The sequence below is a fragment of the Mauremys reevesii genome, linkage group 5 (genome assembly GCF_016161935.1).
Source record: "Mauremys reevesii isolate NIE-2019 linkage group 5, ASM1616193v1, whole genome shotgun sequence".
In the NCBI taxonomy this organism is placed as follows: Eukaryota; Metazoa; Chordata; order Testudines; family Geoemydidae; genus Mauremys; species Mauremys reevesii.
Window position 1 is genome coordinate 62337839 of NC_052627.1, and position 24857 is coordinate 62362695.

Genomic DNA, 24857 nt, shown 5'->3' on the forward strand with positions numbered 1-24857 from the left:
TGTTATCTGTGTGTGGCTGCACATATTTAGGGAAAAAAAGAACATGGCAAGTGAAAATGTGGGTGGATTAGTCTAAAACATGTTTCTTTGCCTGGTGCTCTTTAAGAGGCAGATGCTGGCCATGTTTCATGTGTGTATATATAATAATGCCAACACTAGTTTGTGTATATACTTCACTTGGGGGCCAATCCTGAAACTTTTGTGCATGTAAAAACTCCCAGTAAATTGAGAAATGTTGGGTATGCAAGGAATGTATGGTTGGATACTAGCAGTTGTCTGTTTACATGAGTATACACCTAGTTATTCAGAGATACACAGATCTAAAATAATATTATGAGAAATCATGTGAACAGTTTGAATTTCTGGAGGATTATTCTTCTTGATATCATTCAGTGCTTGTCCCAAAATGGATATATTGTACATGGGGCAGTTATATAAATACTGATATTTATCACATACATATTATATAATTCCCTTCATACTGAAAGAAGTTATATAATTATATGGTACTAGACCTTTTCTACAGTATGATGCATATCACTCAGAATATCAAATGCCCACATCACAAAAGACTAATTCATATAAAAAGTAATAGTGCTTGCGGTTTACTGTGATATGTCAGATGTCTTGTTGCATTATGTTATGTTTCACTGCATTACGTTTTACTTTATCGATATCTGCATCGTTGTTATTTGTGTATCACTGTTTGTGTAAAACATCTGCTCATATCACTGTGGTTAGATAAGCTAGAATCAAAGTCTGCTTGAGTGATATATTTTTTTTTAAATGCTTGAAGTTAATACAGCAGTGTATATTTACCACACTCTCTATCAGTCAACCAGCAGTCTTGAACTCTTCAATAGTGGGACAAGATGTTAAATCATTTAATGCCTACGCTATAAGGAGGTTCTGGCAACTCGGTTTACATATCATATGGCAGTCTGGACAGTAGTACAGTGTTTTATAAAATGACACGTGGATTAACTTGGCTGAGACATGTCTATTTCTTCTCTCATAGTCATGCTACATGTCAACGGTGTATACCACACACTCATTAAAATTACAGATGCCACAGCATAATGAGATCTTAGGACAAGAGGTAACTGATATGAGAACAAGACAATAACAAACAGTATTCACTAGCAGTTCTTTCCTCAAATAATTATCCTTGTATGACATAGTCTGTTAGGATAAGGATTCCCTGTAACCTCAGTGAATTGTGTGAGACAATAAATCCCATCATATGTATGTCTCAGAAGCCCAAAAAAATGAGACATAATGTATCCTGACAAACTCAAGGAAGCCTTATAGACTTCAAACTGAGAATGCCACCTATATGTCTGCTCAGACTTGCTGAGCTGAACAAGAGTTCTAAGAGTCACCTTTGGTCAATGAATCAGTATCTCACCACCATCGATATAAATGTATTTCCTCCACCACACATTTGATAATGCCTTGCTTCCATATCACATACGGAAAGCTGTCTGAGAATTCATGTTGACGATATAGGATCCATATGGTTTGCAGGGATTATACAGGTGAGATGATTGGAAAACTTTCATTTAAAGTCATTGTTACATCCTGTCAGTGATGCTAATGGTTACTGATCAGGTAATGATGATTATTAAGAGGTCCAATGTATTCTACTGTATTGTGGTGATTGCAATGTTAACTGTATCTTTGTCCCTTTTTGGCCTCTCTGAGTGCACCCTCCTTTCAGCTGTCAGGCCTTGTTTCTTTACCTTTCCTGCAGTGGAATTCCACAGTATTTCTGCTCTTTGACCAGGCCCTGTTCTACAGTGCTCTGTGTATCAACTGTACTTAGCTACCAGGTCCAACTGAACATGGGCGCCTGTCGGTCTTCTTTTTGGGAGTCTGTGACCAGTTGTGTATATAGTGACCAGAGAGTCTTCTTAAGCTAAAGTATTGTTTATTTTGCAGTAAGAACAAAGCGTTTAGAGAGAGGATTTTAAAACAACAAACGGACTACTTGCATGGCTAGCTTACCTAAAGACTTACCATTCCCTGATGGCAATCTATGCAGGCCTAACTTTTCCAGATTTCTCAGCAGATACTTGTGTCTTAGTCTGGTTCCCCAGAACAACCGACCCTCTGTCTTGAGAGAGTGTTCTCTTTCTTTCTTTTTTTTTTATTAAACTCTGCTGTAGTTCTTTTGATCTCCTGCGTTCGTTGGACTCTTCCTTTCCTGCTGTGAACCACTTTTGCAAGTTGGGTGGAGAAGAGGCAAAATATTAAAAGCTAATAGGCTTGGCACTTCCCTGTAACAAGCACCAAGTGTTTGTGGAGAGGTGGCCCTCTTGAGCCATTCTTTCCCTTCCTGCCTGTTTTTCTAGACAGCCTCCTGTTGATTTGAAGCCAGTGTAATCAAACCAAAAAACCCATCCCTATAACTAGTCAATATACTTTAGTCATGAAATATCACAGAGCATCTCCAAATCCATCACAAGGTTATTGAGGTAATAGAGACATTGGGAAGGTGATAGCAAAATGAATGTGAGTTTTAAACCTCCCCCCCCCAAAAAAAAAAAACTCCAAAACTGCTCCAGTAAAGTGACTGAACTTAGGAGTGGAGAACAGGGTTTTTATGGACAACCTTAATGAAGTCTTAATTTTTAAATTTGGTGTCCAGATACTATGGCAATAGGCTCATTAAAAATGATGAGAAATGATAATCAAGAAAAGGTTATATATCTCCCATTTGTCTACGAATAAGAAACCGATCTTTCTCTATCTCTGTCTGTCTCTGTCTCTCTCTCTAACACATTTCACAAAATTGCAATGACAATGTACTTTTGTAGGTATGGAAACTAAGTTCTGAAGGTGAGTGTCCATGGAATATTAAAGGTCTCTCGTATCAGGGACTGCCACTTATGTGGCAGAGACTCTGATTATCTATCTTAGGCCTGGTCTACAATAGGAGTTTATGTCGAATTTAGCAGCGTTAATTCGATTTAACCGTGCAACCGTCCACACCAGGAAGCTAATTAGTTCGACCTAGAGGGCTCTTTAGTTCGAATTCGGTACTCCACCCCGACGAGGGGAGTAGCGCTAAATTCGACATGGCTATATCGAGTTAGCCTATGTGTGGACGGAAATCGACCTTAGTAGCTCCGGGAGCTATCCCACAGTGCACCACTGTGTTGACGCTCTGGACAGCAGTCCGAGCTCAGATGTTCTGATCAGCCATACAGGAAAAGCCCCGGGAAAATTTGAATTCCTTTTCCTGTCTGGCCATTTTGAATCTCAATTCCTGGTTGGACATCGGGGCGAGCTCAGCAGCACTGGCAGCGATGCAGAGCTCTCCAGCAGAGGAGTCCATGCAATCTCAGAGTAGAAAGAGGGCCCCAGCATGGACTGACCGGGAAGTCTTGGATCTGATCGCTGTGTGGGGCGATGAGTCTGTGCTTTCGGAGCTGCGCTCCAAAAAACGGAATGCAAAGACCTACGAGAAGGTCTCCAAAGCCATGGCACTCAGAGGATACAGCCGGGATGCAACGCAGTGCCGCGTGAAAATCAAGGACCTGAGACATCCCAACTTATAGGCCGGGCCATTCCAACAACCATAGTCTTCAGGTATAGGCCATTCCAGCCCCTCTTCCTGGCTAGTTCGCTCTTTTTGGTTCCAGGTACCTGAATTTCGCTTGCTTATTTCTTCCAGGTATTCGCCTTTTTTTCCTTTTTGTTCCTGTGGTCTGGGCGTCTGTGTATGTTGGTTGGCTGCTTGCGTATGCTTGTCTTTCTCCCAGCACTGTCTCTTCCCTCTTTCCTTTCTCTCTGCTCCCTTGGAGGGTCTCAATTCCAGTGGCTGGATGTGATCCTGTGGCCAGGTGATCTGCCAGGGATCTGGGGTCCCTTCCAAGAGGTGGATGTTGGGATCTGGTTGGTGGTTGTTTTGGTTGTGTTTTTTGTTTCAGCTCCATACACAGTTTCTCTGATTTCTCACACAGCTTGTCTGTTGAACAGACTTCCACATGGAGCAGCTCAGAGACTCTTCTGATGAGCAGCAGCTCTTAGACTGCTCTTGCCTGCTCTTTGAGCTCCTTTGATGCTGCCGTATGTCTGCATGTGTGCCTTTGATTGCTCCACCTGTGCCATTCTGCTCATCTTCTTTGCACTCTAGGTGAGTGATCCATTCTTCGTGAGGTGAGTGGGAATTGAGTGTCCTCTTGTTTTTGATGATGATTGATGTCCCTTGGATCTGGATGCATCTTGTGATTCTTGTTCTTGTCCTGTGATGACGTGCTGGCTGCTGGCATCTGTCTTTTGCTGCTGCTGTTTACTGCAGGGTCATCAGCTGGGTCACAATGACCAATTCTGGTGTTCAAAGTCCATCCACAATGACCATCCGATTCATAATCCAATTGATGAAGGAAGAAGAGAAGAATCCACAAAGCAAGTGGTGACAACAAGCATCCTTGTCCTGGAAGGTGTTTGTGAGCCTCCCTCCCGTGAGCTGCTCTTGTGATCACTTCGTGTGATCTCTTGTGATGTATTGTCCACGTATGCTTGTTGACTTCCTGATCAGGTTTCCCCAGAGATGCTCTCCCGCGCCAGAGGGTCTGCTCTCTGCAGGTCTCGAATGCTGATGTACAGATGAGTTATCCTGTTCCATGCTTTCGACTACACTCCATGCGTTGCTATCTGGTCCGTGCATGATCTGTTCTGCCGAAACCTGCTGGTTCATCCTGGTAGCTGTGGATGATCGCCTCCCTCTTCATTCTCTCTAGGACTGGCACCGACAGGACCTTCCCTAAGAGAAGATTCTCAGAGGACTGGGTTCTAGACAGAGGTGATTTTTCTTCCGTTATTTGATCTCTTGATTTTGATGATCTTTCTTCTCAGATCGGAATCCTTCTTCTTCTTTCCAGTCTTCTTCAATCACTTTTTCCTTCTTGGGTACAGCATCAGGTTCAGAGCTAGGGCCAGGGCATCCATATCGCTGGGTCAGCCGCCTTCTGTTTCTTTTCTTGGTCCATGCTTTTTCTCTGGCTGGTTTTGGTTGGTGATCTGGTTTTGGTTGGTGGTGGTGGGTTGGGTGTGGGAGGTGGATGTGGGTTGGTGTCTGTGGTGCTGGTGGTGGAGTGGTCTTTCAGAGTTTCTGAGTGCTCTTCCCCTCTGTTTCATCTGTTTTTCTTTTCTGTCTTCCTTCTTCCTCTGTTTCTTTTTTCTTTAACGGGACGCTGCACTTTTTCAGTCGCTTGAGCTTGCAGTGCACTGTCGCAGCTGTTTCATGCCTGCTCTGCTGCTGCTGCCTGTCCATGCTGCCATCATCTCTTATCTTAATCTGTCCTCTCTTAACTTCTCTCTCTGCCCTCTTCAGCATCTCTTTTGAGCTTTTGGCTTTGCTTGCTGCTGCTCTGCTGTTGCTGTTGTTGACTGCTTCTTTCTTCTTCTTCTCTCTTCTCTTCTTTCTGACTCTGCTCTGATCCTCTCTGCTTGCTGGTCTTTCTCTTCTTTCTCACTTCCTGGCATGCTGACTATATGTGTCTCTCTCTTTCATCTGTTTCTCTGTCTGTCTTCCTCTCTTCCTTCCTCTGATCTGATACTACTGAAAACTTATTCTAAAGCGTCAAATCAAAAAATTCCTTGGTCTATCTTCCCTTCAGGTGGACGTTGTACTGTCCTCTTTCTGTCTGACGTTCTCTCCAGTTTCTTCTTCTTCAGCTTCAGCTCTTCTGGCCACCACTGGCCTATGGTCGAGGCGGACGCCTCGCCTCTCTCTCTGCTCTAACGTCCTAAAATCTGAACTTCTTCTTAAACTTGCTTGCAATGCAGACATGGTTTTTCTGGTTTTCTGTCATGCCTGCATAGTACTACCCAGGTACGCTTGTGGTGAGGAGATGCCTGCTAAGACCAGATCTTTTGTTAAGCACAACAGACCACAAATCTCTCTCTCTCTCTTCATCTCTCTCTCTCTCAGAGAGCCCATGTCTTGTTCGTATCCTGTGTTATCAGGTCAATTCAGGTCCAATTTGGTCAAGCAAAAGGATGGTAATGAATGTCTTTGTCTGAGAGAGTCTTTTCTTTTTTCTCTTGTCTGGAGTAGTAGTCTCTGTCCTCCTCCTCCTCATTTCTGTTGTTGGTTGCTGCGTAGCAAACACATTCATCTCTCTTCATTTAGTTCTAGTTCTGAAGGATGATGATGATGGGACCCATGTGCCTGCCCCAACCCCAATCAGTGCTCTCTGTGCCTGCTTGGACAAACATGAAGCCTACTCCCTGTGTGTGGTGTGCATCACTCTCTTCATGTCCTCCTGTCAACTGTCGTGTCAGCAGTCGTCTTGTCTGTGCCGTCCCATCTTGTCGCGCTAATGCCTGTTGGGGCTGTTCTTTGCTGCTCCCTCTCTGCTGCTCCCCCCTGCGTCCCATCCTCCTCCCATGTGTGTCCATGTGGCGATTCTAAATCCTCTGAAGAAGAAGAAGGGTGATCGGGGCTTCGGCTTCTCGCTTCACCCACCCAGCCATGCATCTTCGTCTTCTTGACCTTTTTCTTTTTTCTCTAAAGTCTCTCTTCTCTCTGTTGTGTGTTTCTGTAAGCTGATTTTTTTTTGGTGTGGAGTTGTTGCCCACGCCCCGCCCCCTCCTCCCTTTACCTGACTTGGGACAGGCAGATGGCCCCAAAGGACCTCTCTGGTGGAGTTGACCTGAGACAAGGCTACCAAAAAATCAAAGCGGCAAACGGATGCTCCGGAGCCCAGCCCCAGACATGCCGCTTCTACGAGGCACTGCATGCCATTCTCGGTGGGTCTGCCACCACTGCCCCACCAGTGACCGTGGACTCTGAGGATGGGATAGTGTCGACGGGCAGTTTCTCGGCGATGTTCGCGGATGGGGAAGATGAGGAAGGGTTTGTGGAGGACGAGGCAGGCGACAGTGCTTACAATACTGCTTTCCCCGACAGCCAGGATCTCTTCATCAGCCTCACAGAGATCCCCTACCAACCCTCCCCGGCCGTTAACCCAGACTCTGAATCAGGGGAAGGATCAGTCGGTAAGTGCTATAAACATGTAAACATTTATTTTTTTAAAAACAGGAATAAAAACTATATGAAAAGAAGGTCAATACATATAGGGATCGAACAGAAATCCTCTTGGGACAGTTCCACGAAGCTCTCGTAGAGGTACTCGAAAAGCCTCCGCAGGAGGTTCCTGGGGAGAGGTGCCTTATTGGGTGCTCCGTGGAAGCACACTCTTCCGCGCCAGGCCATCCTGAGATACAGTGGGAGCATTGCCTCGACCAGCATGGCAGCATAGGGCCCTGGTCTGTGCAGGGATTCACGCAGCATGCGCTCTCTGTCTCTCCTAGTGACCCGCCTCAGGGTGATCTCGCTCGGCGACTGCTGCATCTAATTAGGGGAATTACTGTAATGTTACTATTGTGAATACTTGACTTTTCCTTTGCATAACAATGACCGTCTTTTAACAGCCACGTGGTGGAGGCTGCAGAGGGAAAGCATACAGGGATCTTTCCTGGGGACAGCCGCGAGGGGCTGGAACAGGGTCAGACTTTATGCTTTCCAGATTGCCTGCAGCAGGAGGGCACTGCTATCCATTAACTGTTAAGCAGCCTAAAGTTTATGGCTTACCAGGCCTGGCTGCTACACGGATTCTGCTGTCCTGCCCCGCTTGTCCGATCTCCAGTGCAAGACCCCAGGCAATGAAAGCGAATGCCGAAAATTCAAACTTGTCCTGAGAGCACATGAGATAGGTGCCCTGTATGGTCTTGTTCACAGAAACTGAGTAGACTGTGTTCAGTGTTCGCAAACATGTATCTTTGCAAGGAAATCACTTCCTTTTTCCCATCACACAGCTGCGGCTCTTTCCCGAACTGCCCCGGCATCCCCCTCACAGAGGCTGGCGCAGATTAGGCGGCGAAAGAAAAAGACTCGGGACGAGATGTTTGCTGAACTGATGGCCTGCTCCAGAGCCGAGGTGGCCCAGCAGAGCCAGTGGAGGGAGACCCTCTCTCAGCAGCAGCGCTCACACAGCGAACGGGAGGACAGGTGGCAGCAGGAAGACCAGCAGGCGACTCAAACGCTGCTTGGACTAATGAGGGAGCAAACGGACACACTCCGGCGCCTTGTGGATATTCTGCAGGACCGCAGGCAGGAGCAGAGAGCCCCCCTGAACTGTATCTGCAACCGCCCTCCCCCGCCACAAAGTCCTGTCCCCCCTCACCCAAAATCACAAGAAGGAGGGGTGCTAGGGGCCGTGAAAACTGTCACTCCACCCCAGCAGAGCGCTCATGTACCAAACAGCTCTCATTCCCTAAAGTATGAGAATTGCTTCCCTTCCTGGCTCACCCAATCCCAAATCCCAGTTTCATCCCCCAACTGTGTAGTTGAGTATTAAAAATAGTTTGCTGTTCATTACTGTTTCCGTCATGTTTCTTTGCAGAAGATTTGTTGTGAAGGGGAGATAGGGGTTTGTTAATTGCATAGGATGGCCACCATTACCAGGGTACAGACATGGGGGGGCAGGATCAACAGCAGGTCACACACAGAGTGCAGTCACTAGGCACCCGGGTCACTCTGGGAGGTGTCTGCTGCCCCAGGTCAGTCTGGGAGGTGTATGCTGCCCCAGGGTCCGAGCGCCTGGCATCCACAAATGGCAAGGCAGGCTGCCCTTACCATGCCCTTCCACCCTAGCCAAGAACCTCTCCGATGCCCTGAGCCCCAGCCAGAGCCATCATCCCCCTACACTTACTCACCCTTCCCACACACCCCTCACCCCTTCCCGCAAACCCACCCCTTCCTGCACACCCTCCTGTAACCGTCCTCCCCCCAGAGACCGCTGTAGGAGCAGGAGCCTGTCAGTCCTTGAGTGTAGAAGCGGTCTGTACATCACTGCACACCATACCCACCACAGTCTGTGTCCCTGTTTGAACCCTTTAACGCGAATTCATTAGTAAAGAAAACTTTGTTAATTAAAAATGTTCCAATAACTTTATTTTTAAAGTCTGTTGGAAGGGGGGAAACCTGGTGAACGGGGTATGTAACCGCTGAAAAAAGTGAATAGTAACTGAAACAGGGGCAAGTTCAGCTTCTCTGTAAAGAGACTGGACAGTCATAGGTTACCCTGCTCTCTGAGGAACCTAGCTTTCAAAGCCTCCCGGATGCACAGCGCTTCCCGCTGGGCTCTTCTAATCGCACGGGTGTCTGGCTGAGCGTAATCAGCAGCCAGGCGATTTGCCTCAACCTCCCATCCCACTATAAAGGTCTCCCCCTTGCTCTCACAGAGATTGTGGAGCACACAGCAAGCTGCAATAACAATGGGGATATTGGTTTTGCTGAGATCCGAGCGAGTGAGTAAGCTCCTCCATCTCCCCTTGAGACGTCCGAAAGCACACTCCACCACCATTCTGCACTTGCTCAGCCGGTAGTTGAAGAGCTCCTTGTCACTGTCCAGGGCGCCTGTATAGGGCTTCATGAGCCAGGGCATTAGCGGGTAGGCTGGGTCCCCGAGGATCACTGTAGGCATCTCCACATCCCCAACACTTATTTTGTAGTCCGGGAAGAAACTACCTTCCTGCAGGCGTCTAAACAGACAAGAGTTCCTGAAAATACGCGCATCATGAACCTTGCCCGGCCACCCGACGTAGATGTTGGTAAAACGTCCCCTATGGTCCACCAGTGCTTGCAGCACCATTGAAAAGTAGCCCTTTCGGTTAATATACTGGCTGGCCTGGTGGGCCGGTCCCAGGATAGGGATGTGAGTGCCATCTATATCCCCACCGCAGTTTGGAATCCCATCGCGGCGAAGCCATCTATGACGACCTGGACGTTTCCCAGGGTCACTACCTTTGAGAGCAGTAGGTCAACGATTGCGTGGGCTACTTGCATCACAGCAACCCCCACGGTAGATTTGCCCACGCCAAAGTGGTTCGCTACTGACCGGTAGCTGTCTGGCGTGGCAAGTTTCCAGAGGGCTATGGCCACTCGCTTCTGCACACTCAGGGCTGCTCGCATGCGGGTGTCCTGGCGCTTCAGGGCAGGGGCCAGGAACTCACACAGTTCAAGGAAAGTGCCCTTACTCATCCTGAAGTTTCGCAGCCACTGTGATTCATCCCAGCCCTGCAGCACTATGCGGTCCCACCTGTCCGTGCTTGTTTCCCGGGCCCAGAATCGCCGTCCCATAGCATGAACGTGACCCATTGCCACCATGATCTCCGCGGCACGGGATCCCGTGCTTTCTGAGAGGTCTGTGCCACTCTGACACTTCATGTCCTCACCGCGCTGCCGGAGCCTCGTCGCCCGATTTCTCAGCAGCTGACTGTGGAAGAGGTGGACGATAAGGTGCGAGGAGTTGACAACGGCCATAAGAGCAGCGATGAACGCAGCGGGCTCCATGCTCGCAGTGCTGTGGCGTCCGCGCTGTCACTGACCAGAAAAGTGCGGTAACAGATTTCCCGCCGGCGCTTTCAGGGAGAGAGGGCGGGAGTGACTGAATTTCATCTTCCATTTTCTTGCCCAGTCACCCAGTTTTGTGAGATTCTCTTTGTAACTCTTCACAGTCTACTTTGGACTTAACTATCTTGAATAGTTTTGCATAATCTGCAAATTTTTCCACCTCACTGTTTTATCCACTTTTCCAGATCATTTATGAATATGTTGAACAGTAATGGTCCCAGTACTGACCCCTCAGGGATACCACTATTTATCTCTCTCCCTTCTGAAAACTGACTGTTTATTCCTACCCTTTGTTTCTCATCTTTTAACCAGTTACTTATCCATGAGAAGACTTCCCTCTTATCCCATGATGGCTTATTTTCCAAAAATCAATTTAAATTAAATATTTTTTTTTAAAAAATATTTGTTTTAGAAATCTAGAACTGTTCTGTGTTTTGGTGTAATTTGCATTATCCTTATGCTAAATTTGCATTATCCTAACAAAACATTTAATTTATTCATATCTCTGTTATATGTTGAAGGTCAAAGTGAAAATGAAAATACAAAAAACAATGCAACAATTTTTCTACTCAAAGGCCTCAAAACAAACCAAGGTGAAGAATACATCAAGAACCAAGAATATATCAACATTTCATCTGAAGGTTCAAGTGGTGTATCTACATACAACCAGCCCGAAGCACAAATACAGCTACTGAAGACCAGCAAATCCTACTGAAAAAACAGTGTCTCCAAAACCTAAAGGCAGTTCTCGATGTTTGTCGGTCTAAGTGTTCCCATCTATTGACGTTACAAAAGAAGGCTACTGGTCCACCTCTTGTAAAAAAGCTTACAAAGAAGGAAAGCTTTCTAATGGTATAACTGGTAAAAGTGGAGGAGCTTTGTCAGACCGATCAGCAAAGACAATGCTGACAAACTATGTGAAAAGGCTGCAAAACACCATGCCTCTGGAGTGCATCAACATGCAGAAAGCCTTATAAGACCACTTGCAATGCCAATTTTAGAAGTACTTAATGAGGCTGTTAAGAATGCTGGAGACACAACACAGTTCATGCGAACAAACATGGCTGTGGCATCATACTTTCTATTTAAGCAAGAGATACCACACACTACAGACTGGAGGCCAATGTTAAGTGCTCTGTCTCTTGTTCATCCTGAAGTTGAACACTGGTTCTGAACAAGACCAGCAAATGCTCACTATCTTTCTGCAAGAAACTCAACTGACTGGCTAGAAGCATGCGGTGCAACAGTGAAAGACTCAACAGTTGAAAAAGTGAAGAACTCTCTCACCACAATCAAAAAGATTGCATACATGGCTGATGAATGCACCGATGCAAATGGGCATCAAGTATTAAGTCATTGTGTACATTATCTTGATGTCAGTGGTAGGCCAGTAGATGCATTTCTAGATGTTCAAGTTATAGACAACACATTGGCTGCATCCATGACAACCCACATCTTAGAGTTAAATGCTTGTCAACTAGATCCCAAATAGATGGCTGCTTGTGCATTTCGTGGAGCTGCAAACTTCTCTGGAAGACATGGTGGAGCACAAGTTTTGCTCAGAGAAAAGTGTAACCCTAATCTCTCCTATACACACTGCAGAGGCCATCTACTCCAACTAGTGCTAGTACGAGCTGCAGACTCTTCAAAAGACATTAAAAAAGCTACAAATTTAATGTCTTCATTATATTCTTTTTTGAGAAAGAGTCCAAAAAGACTGAATAGCTTGGAAAATATAGAAGATACACTGGGACTGAAGTTCAAATTAGTCCAACCTGGGAAAGCCCGCTGGCTTTCTCAAGAGAAGTCATTGGCTGTTGTCTTAAAATTACTCCAGCCGTTATTACTGGCTCTGGAAAGTATCTACCAAGATGGGATGGATCTAAGTAGTGAGGCTGGTGGACTACTTTTGCTACTACGTTCAGAGAAGACTATTGCCATTCTCTTGTAAGTCCCTTGGGTCATTAAAAAATGCCATCAACCCATCTGCTACAACAGTAGTAGATCTTTGTCCAGCAATAGAAGCTACATTTGGATCAATCAGAGCTATCCATTGAAAAAGTACTGTAAGAAGTAAACACTTCAGTCCAGAAGTTGACCAATGAAGGCATTTATATCGAATCCTTAAGTGAAGAGGTCAAGAAGTGTTTGTTAAGACAACTTAAAAAGTACACAGACTTCATTCTTAAAAATCTACAACAGCGACTTCTAGATTCTACTCAACCTCTACGTAGCTTTTACAGATGCCTGTCCTATAAAACACTGACAGTTGAGTGGAGTGAGGCACTACCAGCAATGGGGCTGCCATGTGCTCAGGACAGAATAGAGAATTTGAACACAGAGTGGAATATCATACGACGAATGAATGAAGATTTGACTTCCACTTCTTTTTTATCATCACTAGTGGCTCGACCTGATCTTTGTTCTATGTTTCCTGGGATGAAAGAAGTAGGAATTCATTTCTTGCTACTCCCAGTCACAATAGCTACAGTTGAGCATTCTTTTTCATCACTGAGTAGAATTTTATGTTCTGAAAGAAGTCACCTTCTGCCTGATCACGTGAATGAACTAATGAGCATATCAATTGAAGGAATGGAAGTACCGGACACACGAGAAGCCACCAAAGATGAATACATTGCATTCAAGAAGTTCATTAACAGAGTTGTGCAAAATTATAACAAGAAAGCAAGAAGGATGTAGATGTATTGCTTCATAGAAGGCTTGAGTAGCCAACTTGAATTTGTGTGATGATTTTAAAACATGAGTTAAATCTAATAAAATTATCATCAAACATTTTTACTATGGTGCCATACAGCCCACCTTCACCCTCACGGTCTCACCCCTCATTGGCCCTAACTCCCGCCCCCCCATAAATTCAACCCCCCCATTTCAATTCCTGGGGAAAACCCTGTCCCATTTCCCGCCCCACTCCAGCCTCCTGCATGTTGCAAAACAGCTAATTGTGGTGGGCGGGAGGCACAGGGAGTGAGGAGGAGGCACTGGGGGAGGGAGGCGTGAGGCTGTACACTGCATTCTCACTCCTCTGCCCTTCCTCCCACCCCAGAACCTCCTGAATGCTGCGAAACATACATAACATTACCAGACTGTGTGTGTGGATGGTCCACTGAATTGCATGGGTGAGTTGCAAGGAGGGGTGTGTATGTGTGTGTGGCATTGTGTGCACACATGTGCCTGCTGACCTTAATATCAAAATTCAGTAGCTAAGCTACACTTACCTATCCCAAGCTAACTAATTTTACTGATCACCTGAAACATGAATTGTAATGGGAAGGTTAATGAGGATTGCAATTCTCCCAGTGAAAGTAAAATGAGAATCTGCAACCTCTTTTTCAATTGAAAAGGGTTATCAGGATTTACCAATTAAATTACGAAAAGCCTTTAACTCTCTATGGGATAGCTGAGTCTGTCACATGAAAGCAATAGACTGCCAAAAACCTCTGAAAGTTTTGGCTCCTAAAATTGCTTGTCAATTTGTTTGTTCCTAATTTGACAGTCACTAAAAATAGTGCTGTAGGCTGCTTCTACTAATGAAGAAATTAAAGCATTTCTGATATGTCATTAGTACATTTTTGCTTATTTGATGTTTAGTTTTTTATTTAGTTTACAATCAGAAACTGAGAGTTTTCATTGTTTTTATAACATTATGAAGAAAATATTGAAATGTCAGTACTACAGTGTATTAGAGTAAGATATGTAATGGAAGATTAAATACTATAGACGTTACTTGAAAGGAGTAAACTTGGGGGAGGTTTATATGTATGATGCCTTTTTGATAGTTTGAATGGCATTTTAAAATGACTCAGGAAGTTCAAAATTACAGTACCTACTTTCTTAACAATAACCAATGCACTTTTCACAGCCAGCAATCAGCTGAAGATCTTGCAAGAGTACCTGTTAATTCTACCAGCAATATCTTGAATAGGCTGTTGCTCACTTATGATCCCAGGATAAGACCAAATTTCAAAGGTTTGTCACATATAAAAGACATTTTCTACCTTTTCATGTTATTAACATTTCCTCTTTTATTTTTTATTTTGTTATTCACATGCACAGAATCTGTGGAAACTAGATTTCTGGAAAGATACAGGATAAAATTTCTGAAAAGGGGGTGAAACTGCTGAAAGATATTTACCCTTTTTAGCTGATGGATTGATAGCATATGCATATTTCATGCTGCTAACACATGGAGTGTTTTTAGGGATTTTTTTAATTAATAGCTTTTTAAAAATTAAATTATATGGTTTTATTTAGTATTTGAATACTGTTTTCAAGGCAATGTATTTTTAAAGCATTAAACAGTTTTACTTAATTGCTTGTAAGTAGGTTCTTGTCAAGATCATGAAAATACTACAGAATTTAGGCCCTACCGTGTTAATATTTCTAAAGCACACAGAAGTTATAATTCCCTTAAACCTGTGCTAAGTCCTGTTGCTGCATTTTGGAAATTAATGTGGTTCATATGCTTAAGTACATGCCCTTAGCAGCTATCACTTCTGTACAGTTATAATAATGACAGGAGTATATATCCTCTAAATAATATGTGATAATTCTCACAGCTGCATCTTAAGTTTTCCAGGAATGAGATTCTTTCTAAAAAAACCCAATTTTTATTACACTACTTAAACTGCAGCTTGTGAGTGTGGCTTTTGCCACATTAAAAATCGCATATAAATATGCGTGTGTAGGTATATAATTGTAACACACATACATATATAGTATGAAGAAAACTACTCTGGAAAGCTATAATCTTGATTGTACTTCTGAGGAGAGTGCTACAGATATGCCATTACCACCTTGTCCTCAAGATAAAGACTTTTACTCTTCCCAATGGGAAACAGTTCTTCAGATAGATCTGTTCAACTCACTTTATAAAAGTATTAACCCCGCCTCCCAACCTCAAATACTATATCTTACCTCAGAAGAAACCTCACCCCTTTTTTGTTCACTATGGAAGCTTACTCAATTATTTTCAACACTAGGCATTGTCACAGGGGTCGCATGACCACCTAATAGGCTACTTGATATTCAGCAATAGGTAGGCATATAGCCCAAAATCTTATTGTCAATATTTGATTCCTTCTCTCCCACCTACTCCCATCGCTGGCAGTCCAGAATGAATCAGGACTGAAGAAGAAAGAGGAGAAATGTTGCATCATTTCAGAGGGAAGTGATGGGGGAAGAAGAATATCTTCTGACAAGTGATTTGCTCACATTAAAATATTTCTCAAGCATGACTGATTTACTTGGCTTGCACATAGACCTGGCCTAAATCTGCAAGGTACTGAGCACCCTCAGGTAATGGCACTGAAGGCATTTGGAGTTGAGGGCACTCAGCCACTTGCAGAAGGGGCTCAGTGCGACAAAGTATCAAGCCTGCACATAAGGCAGAATCTACACTTTCACCCCAGTCAGTCTTAGCAGCATGAATTGGAACAATATTAATTAAATAAAATTTATATTAGATTCTGAATCTGAATGTTTTCCATGTTGTCAGACCTTATTTAGGACACACACAAGATTCTGCCATCCTTGTCCATCATGCTGGTTGCTGGAAAGGCTACCTTGTTGTGTCGGCCTCTCTCTCATCCCAACCTGGAGCACCAAAGGACTGCTTTTCATCTGGTCCCTTTCTATCCTTTGACCATCCATCTTGGGTGACCCCACCAGGAATTAAAACTCCTGCCAGCATAGCTCTCAGGGTCATTGGAACACACAAGCTGCCCCCTCATGTCAAGTTGTAGTCTCCAGGGAAGAGTATATAAGAGCAACCTTCAGGTTCAGTTAAATTATGTTGTGCTGCGGACGAAGAAGCTGCAAAGGGCCATTTTTATACCCCACCACAACCACCAACCCCTTTACACACTCACACCAGACTTGCACAAAGAACAGTTGATCTGGAGAATCTAAACAAATATGACAGTATAAGTCACAAATCAGTGAAGAGAGACGAAAGTCTGTCTTTCCTCTCTCTGTACGTATGTTGTCTGTATCCATTACACTATATACAGGGGCTGGTACTAGATTGTGAGCTTTGTGATAACACAAAAGCATTACATTTGCAAACGATTCCAATTTACTGTTCATGTACCATTTTAAGCTTAGATATGTGGGCTGAGGAATTTTTCTAGTTTCTTATCACCAGAATGAAAATAATTTTCATAATTTTTATTTTAATGGGAGCAGGATTGGACACCATATCTTTAACCTGGCAAATGTATATTAGAAGATAAAAAGATACTAATGGCCTGATTCTTATCTATATTTCAGTGCCAGAGCAGTGTTAAGTGCATTTAAAAGGGGCCCTAAAGTGGGTGCAATTCAATTTAAGGACCCTTTACATTGCCAGAATGGTATAAATGGTCACTAGTTCACAAGAGAATCATGCCCTAAACCTTACTTTGTGTATTTTCAATTTTTTTTTCTTTAGGAATTCCAGTCGATGTAACAGTCAACCTTTTCATTAACAGCTTTGGATCAATCCAAGAGACAACGATGGTAAGTGTGAAATTTGAGTATTTGAATATAAAATTTCTAAATTAAACTAAATTAAATCTACTCATCCACAGAGAGGATTGTATCTTGTTGTTCATAAATTGTGAGAGGTTTTATTATCTGATGGATTCAAGGCCTAAAAAATTAAAAGGAGTCTAGTGGCTTCTGAGAAGTGTGAAATGTGGTTCTTCCTTGCTTAAGATATGCAACTCAGCAATGTGTTAGTGTGTATTAGTGTGAGGTCAATGACCTCCCGGAGAGCCAGTTTTGTCACTTACGCAATCTTAAAGTAAATGTTTGGTCCATAAATGAGACACATAGAAAGGTGACCATACCAAAAGCAGAAGGATGTGTAGTGTACAAATTCTTAATTTTCCAGGCACCTGAAGATATGAGTAAGCACAGTGGAGGAATGTAAAGAAATGCAATATCAATGTACAATTGATCACACTTATACCCATGTTTGTTACCCAGGATGAGCGAAGGTAAATTGATTATTGATAAAGGACAGATGGTAATGATTGGAAACTCCCTACTACAGTAAGTCATTTTGGTAGTTTTTCTGAGTGCTAGGGTGAGAAGCATTCTCTTATGGACATAAAAGTTGAGGAATATTCAATAGCTTAGTCCTTGTTGGACCCAATGACATTAGCAGAAGTAGTGTGAAAGACTTGCATTTAAATTTGGAATTTGGTTTAGGAAGGGGGAGTCTAAATTTAAAGCTTTTCCCTTTGTCACAGTCTGTTCCAATCTTCTGTTCACTCTCCTGTCTGGCCCCATCCCACTGTTTGGATTCATATTCAGTAGTCAGTAAATGCCCAGGCCAACTATTTGGTATCAGGTCAAATACGAATAACCTACATTCATCATACCCCTGTGTGTGCATCCTATATTGCATTGGCTTCTCTTATTGCCATATTGCATTATTAACTCTCTCTCTCTGCATTACAGCTTTTCAGGTTTTTCCCTCAGACTGAATATCTACTTTGGGATTATTTTCCCCCAGAGATATTAACCTGCTTTTTTCAAGATGAATCTAAATTGTGTTTTTTGCTCATTTTTTAAATCCCTTTAAGTCTCTTTTATATTATATCTCTGTCCTCACTGATGTTTGAAACTCCTCCCAATTTCCTACAAGACTGCAATTTCATCTGTGAATTTCATTAGTATGACATTATTTCCTCTCCTGTATCACTCAGGAAGATTTCATTTAAGCAAACCGGATGTAACACAAATACCTGTGGTAATCCACTGAATTCCTCCCCCAACTCAGTCCTGCTATTTTCAGTTATCATTAACTTAGTCATTCAGCAGGAATTGATTTGAGAATACATTTTAGGAGACACAGTATCAAATACTTTATTGGGGCCTAAATACCCTGTCATATATCTGCTATTTTCCTTACATCCAGTTTTGTGACTGCTTTTTTTTTTTTGGGGGGGGGGGGAAGAATCAAGTTTGTCTGGCAAGAGCTTTCCTTTTTTAAAAACTCAGTGCGTATTAACCATGGTCCCACTGTCTAAATCCATGATTCTTAAATATATGCCAAAAGTTAGGCTCCTCGATCCATATTCAAACATCTAACTAAATAAGGATCTCTTCTGAAGTCCTTTGAAGTCACTGGGAATCTTTCCAATGATGTAGGTGGGCTTTGGATCAAGTCCTTAGTTACCTGGTTTTTCAAAGGTGCTGAGCACCCACCAACTCCCTTGGGAGCTCAGCAGTTTTGAAAATCTGTCCATTTACTTCAGGCTCTGATTTAGAAAACTTCCCTGTTAAGGACAGTATGTAAGCACATGGACTATAATATAAATGTTTAATAATAATAGTAAAAGCCCCTTTTGATGTCAATGGACTTAAACGTTCTTAAAATTAAGGACACACATAGGTGCTGTCCTAAGATGATTTCAATGGGTTGCTCAAGTGCTTAAAGTTAAGCGTGCATGTAAGTGTTTGCAGTGGACTGACACCAAAATTTAGAAACATGTTTCATTTTTCTTTCGCTTGTTGTTTATTCTGTGGGTACTTAGTATTACTTCTCTGCTCTGTTTTCTTCTTTGACAATGTAATGCCATATTGTTAACATACCATCTAACCAACTGGAGCATGTGCTGCAGTTTACACTTACCAGGTCATTGATGTAAATGTGAAATACACATGGGCCGTGCCTGATATCCTGTTGCCTGAAATACATATATGTTGTAGAAATATGAGACCACACTCTGTCCTCATTTACACACATGTGGCACCATTGGTGTAATTGAGGCTGCACAGATGTGAGTGAGGGCAGAATTTGACCCATATTATTTTAATTTAACATGGCTAATCTTGAGAAACAAGGCATTTATGTAACCTAACTTTATGTATCTTGTAGCTAATTCCTTTAAAACCAAGAAAATTGTGTGCTGAAGAATGATCAGGTGTATCCATTAGAGGAAAACCACAAAATCTAAATAGATATTTTTTTCATTTTGGAGCCTGCATGTTTTTTTGTTTTGTTTTCTGTTTTGTTGTTTTGTGGTTAGATTAATATACACTTGCAAATTCTTCTCATCAGGATTACAGAGTTAACATCTTCCTAAGACAAAAGTGGAATGACCCCAGACTTAAATTGCCCAATGACTGGAGGGGTTCAGATACACTGACAGTGGATCCTACAATGTTTAAATGTCTGTGGAAACCAGACTTGTTCTTTGCAAATGAAAAGAACGCCAACTTCCATGATGTCACTCAAGAAAATATTCTTCTATTTATATTTCGGGATGGAGATGTTCTAGTCAGTATGAGGTATTGTGTTATTTTTAATTGTAAATATTTACTATTGGTTTTATTTAAAGCTTCAATAAGTTATTTGGTGTAGGACATACATCTCACTTTGCAGGTTAGTAATATGTATAATTTACAAAGATAATCATTGGTAGAACTTTCAGCTGATATTGATATTAAAAATGCATAAAAATAAATCAGAGTGAATTATAAAACTACAGATTCTAAAGCATATTGATTGATATTTTGGCTAGTATGAAAGATTCTGAAGCTTAGGTATGTATTAGATCATTTTAAGATACCAAATGTAGGTAAAATAAGATTTTACAAAATGGAATAAAGATCTTAGTTGGCCAAATTCAGCAGAAGCCTGGTGAAACTGACAATAATTAGGGTCTTTCAGAGTAAGTGATACAATTTTCAGACCACATTAGATGCCCCTTAAATTAATAAGAATTTGATTTTTAGCTACTAACAATTGCTGCAGCCAGAGACAGAAAATGAAAAAAACCTGTATGTAGGGGATTGTCCATTGGTCTGTAAATGTAGCAGGAAAATACTGATTAGGGTCAGTGTAATACTGGATATAAGTTTTTCAGAGGATCCAAATATTTTTTTTAATTAGAAGACTATCTTACAAATACAATTAAACTTTTTTATTGAGGATTGAGTTAGTGGTAAAAGACACACAACAGAAACAATGTGCCATAGTATAGTTAAATACAGAGGCTTGCAACCTTATTAAAACTACTGACCAATGGGGAACCCCCGCCCCCCACATACAAACTACCTGGCAGGACTGCTCTAGTGTGGGTTTCACCTGGCATCTGTGGTCCTGGGTTCTACAAACCTGAGGGTGGATATGGGAGCAATGCCCCCTTTATTCCCTCAGGCCTGTCTGGAGACCCTGGCTCGAAGTTAGTCCCAACCCATTCCTCTCCTCCACACAAGGGGTAGAAGAGATGAGGAGAGACATATGCTGCATGAGACATAGAGGCAAGCCCATCACTATGCAGTGTTGTGCATGAGGCTCATGCCCAAGCAGCCCATTGGGGTTACAGAGACCTCACTTCAAAAGTTTCAATGAATGTAATTTAAATTCCCCAAGTAAATCTTTCAGATGCCGGATAGAAGGTGAAAAAACCCACAGAGCAGTTTGCCATTTTTCCATATGGGAAAACAAAAATCCCTTCCAAACCCCAAACAAAATTTGGCAATCAGTCTCGTCCCTGGCATCATGAGATCCAGCTCTCCACACAAAAGTGGGCCTGGAAAAGAGCTTAAACTGGCTGCTTGCCAACAGCAAGCAGAAACAGTCCTCCCCCAATCCAGCAGGTGAGAGCCAATCAGCTGGCTTATCCTGACCCCCTACTGCTGTTCAGTGGAGCAGGAGCAGACAGGACATGGTCCTCCCCCTTTTCCTCCACAGTCTGATGGGGGAGAGGAGATGAGAAAGAAGCAATACCCTCCCCACAATGTAGTACTTCCCCAACTGCTCTCACTTGAGATTTTCCCCCTCCCACTACCTAGGGTGAGGGGAGATGCCCTCCCAGATAGGGTTACCAGATAACAACTGTGAAAAAACGGGACAGGGGTGGGAGGTAATAGGTGCCTATATAAGAAAAAGTCTCAAAAAAGGGGACTGTCCCTTTTAAAAGCAGGCCATCTGGTCACCCTACTCCCGGATACATCAAAGACACATCCTGACTCGTGAGCTGAGCTTTTTTTCCCTCAAAATGTTATCCATTAAAACCTTATTGCACTATTTTTAAACCATACAGAATTTAGCCGACAAAATACATTAATAAATTTTGAATGATGTTTGTTCGATACCTCAGTATTTTGGAATCAGACTCTGACAAGAGAAAATTGAGGCTCTACTCTATATATTCTTGTTGTTTTTGTACTTCTTTAAATTTAAAGCTATATATATAATCTTACTCTACTTTGTTTCTTACAAAGCATTTCAAATTGTGTCTAAGATCTATTTTTCCATTTTCAGATTATCCGTTACTCTGTCATGCCCTTTGGACTTGACCTTGTTTCCTATGGATACACAGCGTTGCAAGATGCAGTTGGAGAGCTGTATGTAAATCAGTCTATGCATAAAAATAGTTACCTTCTAGGCAGGCCTGAAAATCAAACAAGAAATATATTATATATGATGTTTAGTATAAACATTTCTTAATGAATTTTAAAATTAATATTCCATGATCATTACAAATTTAAATATATGGTTCTTTCCTACAAAAATTTCTAATTTTTATGGCACCATTTGTTCTATTTTTAGTTTTTTGCTAACAAACACATAATGACACTGTTTAACATTTCTGAAGACATTTAAAATGTATTGGGTAAAATCAGGACATAAATATCATTTGGAAAAGTGAATTAGTAGTTCCCTCAGGTAGTTTTAACTTGCATGACAACCACTTCCTCTGCAGAATATTTTGGGATAAATTAGCTCTTGTATTATTGAGTGTAAATCTACTGAATTAAATAGGTCTGCCCCTGTTCATAATAGGTTTGAATTAGGTTTTATATGTTTAATTAATTCTGGGCTCAGTCCTTTGAATCCCAAAACCCTTGATATCAGTGGAAGTTTGCCTGAGAAAAACTTCAATATAAGGCCCATTAGCAGCATTATAGATATCATATTTACTCAAGGAAGAAGTATTCATGAACAGTTTTCTCTACTTTATTAGAAACACTGACCCTTCTTTAATACCAGACCTGCTAAATTCAAACTGGTGAGGAGGAGGAATTGATTATCACCCTCTCCCTTGAGTGATAGTGTGATTTAAGCTTTTGCCCTTTTTTATTCTACTAGCAACAGTAAGAAGTTAGCTCATGGCATAACTACCTGTATTCCCTTCCAGTTCCAACAGTGGGGATGCTTTCTTGTTTCACTTATTTGTTACCTATAAGATGTTTTGTTTTACTTAATTACTTCACTAATGGAACTTCCAAAACCAAATTGTTTCTTACATAGTGTCAGCCTTTTTTAAAAAAGGTCACCATCTGGAAAAAAAATCATGAAATTCACTAAATTAAATGGATTTGACTACGTGCTTATGCTCTTGAATTCTAGAGCAATCTTATTAATGTGTCCCTGATGGAAGGTCTCTGGATGCATTTTCCCCAATGGTATGCATTTAAGCATTATTCTGACCTCAGATTGAATACACGCATGTCACAAAATATTGGCATAATATGTGTATTTAAAAAAAAGCTCCCGCCTCCATGTTAAACTGTAGCTCTAACAATCTGCTAGAACAGCTATGTATCTCATCCAAACCTTTGATTAAACATACCAAAATGGGGCACAGTTACTAAAAACGGTGTAATAAAGCCACAAACTGCATTTTCGCCTTCCTCCGCAGCATGGGGCAGGGGTCGCTTGCTGGAGGATTATCTTTTACTTGAAGTCTTTAAATCAGGATTTGGGGACTTCAACAGCTGAGTCAAGGGAGAGAATTATTTCAGGAGTGGGTGGGTCAGCTTTTGTGGCCTGCATCTTGCGGGAGGTCAGACTAGATGATCATAATGGTCCCTTCTGATCTTAAGTTCTATGATCACAGTGACTGGAAAAAGCTTTAAAATGGTATTGGGGACCATATCATGAACCGTTGATTCCAGTCACCCAGGTGCATATCACTTGAGCTAAAGGAAAATGTCTGGTAGCTCGAGAAGGATTACAGTTAAGAGCTCTGTTTTAGTGGGCTAGCCACTAGATGAGCAGAGAGCTATATATAGTAGGAGGTCTTTATTTACATACAGACTCTCGGGCTTTAAGGATTTAATGAGTGATGAGTTAGTTTTTTTAGATACATCTTCTGAACAATAAATCCCACCCAGGCTTTACTTTAGATCATACAGATCAAATGTTTTAAAGTAGTAATAATTAAATATTGTCCTGGCTTTGGATTTGGATTCTTGGGTGGGTTAATCACTTGCTGTTTTGAAAGTTTAAAAATTATGGGCCAAATTCTCTTCTCTTCTCGTTCTACTCAGGTGACACAAAGGAATCTGGCCATAGTGGAGTAACTGGGAATGCCCCAGTGTAATGAGGGCACTCATCTCTCCCTGCAAGCCCAGCTCAAGGGAATGCAGTCAGAAACAAACTCTGGTTATCTCTCAAGTTCCTTTGAGCAGAGGCACACCTGTCCTTAATCCTCTGATCCCAACCAGGAACTTACCTGCTAAGGCCCTGGAGCTCCTTTTATCTGAACCTGCTGGTTTCTTATTGGCTTCTTTCATGAGGCTTGTCTAGGCAGGCCTGGAGGACCCACCTTTGCTGCTGTTTTCCTGTCACTTCTCTGCTTTCTGGGGTGGGGTACAGTAGAACCGCTGGGCCTCTGTTAGGTAGTTGCAAAGGCCAGGTATGCCCTGTCACACCCCATTAAGGAGGATCTCTCAGCAGGAATGAAGCCAGCAGATCTGGCTCCTTTGCTGACTTTCTCCTTACCTCTATGTAGAGGACAAGGAAAGGCACTTTGTGTGCAGTTCCACTCCACCAATTCTTAACTGACAGGTGATAACTTACACAGCTGGCATTCGGCAGCTGTACTTCAGAATAGGGGAGCCGTAACCAGATCTCAGCAAAGAGAGACTCTCCCGCAATATTTCTTTCTCTCATTCCAAAGTCTCTAGTAACCTCTATGTAATTTGAGATAGTAATTACACCGAATAGTCTGAGTTGGAGAGGCTTTGAACACCCATAGCTCCTGCTGATGATAATGGAAGTTGTGGACATTCTCTCAAAACCAAGCCCTATATTGTGTTTTTTTGGGGGGGGGGGCTGTTTTTTTTTCCTGACAACTTGCTTCTGTAAAACCATTCTCCATTGCTTACACCTTGAGAACCCCATGGCATAATGATGAATACAGAGCCCTTAAGAGATGTAACAAGGTGACTGGCTCTTTAAGGGGAGAAGGGTCCAGCCTCACATGTAACACACACAGCTTGCCTCTCCATATGGAGAAAATGTTTGAAGTCATGTGGCAGGCAAGTCTTATGACTAAATCAGGGTTTCTGGGATGGGGTAAAACAAAACCCCTGGAGAGCCAGCGGGAGAGAAAGAAAGACTTATGTTGAAAGTCCTGGTAGTTGCTGCTTGATAGAGAGCAGGGAGAGACTCTCCCTAGTT

At 42.4% G+C, this 24857-nt stretch overlaps 1 protein-coding gene across 10 annotated transcripts in view; it reads left to right on the plus strand.

Annotated features, from left to right (window-relative positions):
• GLRB (glycine receptor beta) overlaps window positions 1-24857 on the plus strand; it is a 115510-nt gene that overhangs the window by 52074 nt on the left and 38579 nt on the right. For all 10 annotated transcript variants that reach the window (XM_039542376.1, XM_039542384.1, XM_039542378.1 and 7 more), the window contains 4 exons: window positions 14310-14416; window positions 16878-16945; window positions 19500-19729; window positions 21711-21793. In XM_039542376.1, coding sequence (XP_039398310.1) covers window positions 14310-14416; window positions 16878-16945; window positions 19500-19729; window positions 21711-21793 — 488 coding nt within the window. The remainder of the gene's footprint in view (window positions 1-14309; window positions 14417-16877; window positions 16946-19499; window positions 19730-21710; window positions 21794-24857) is intronic.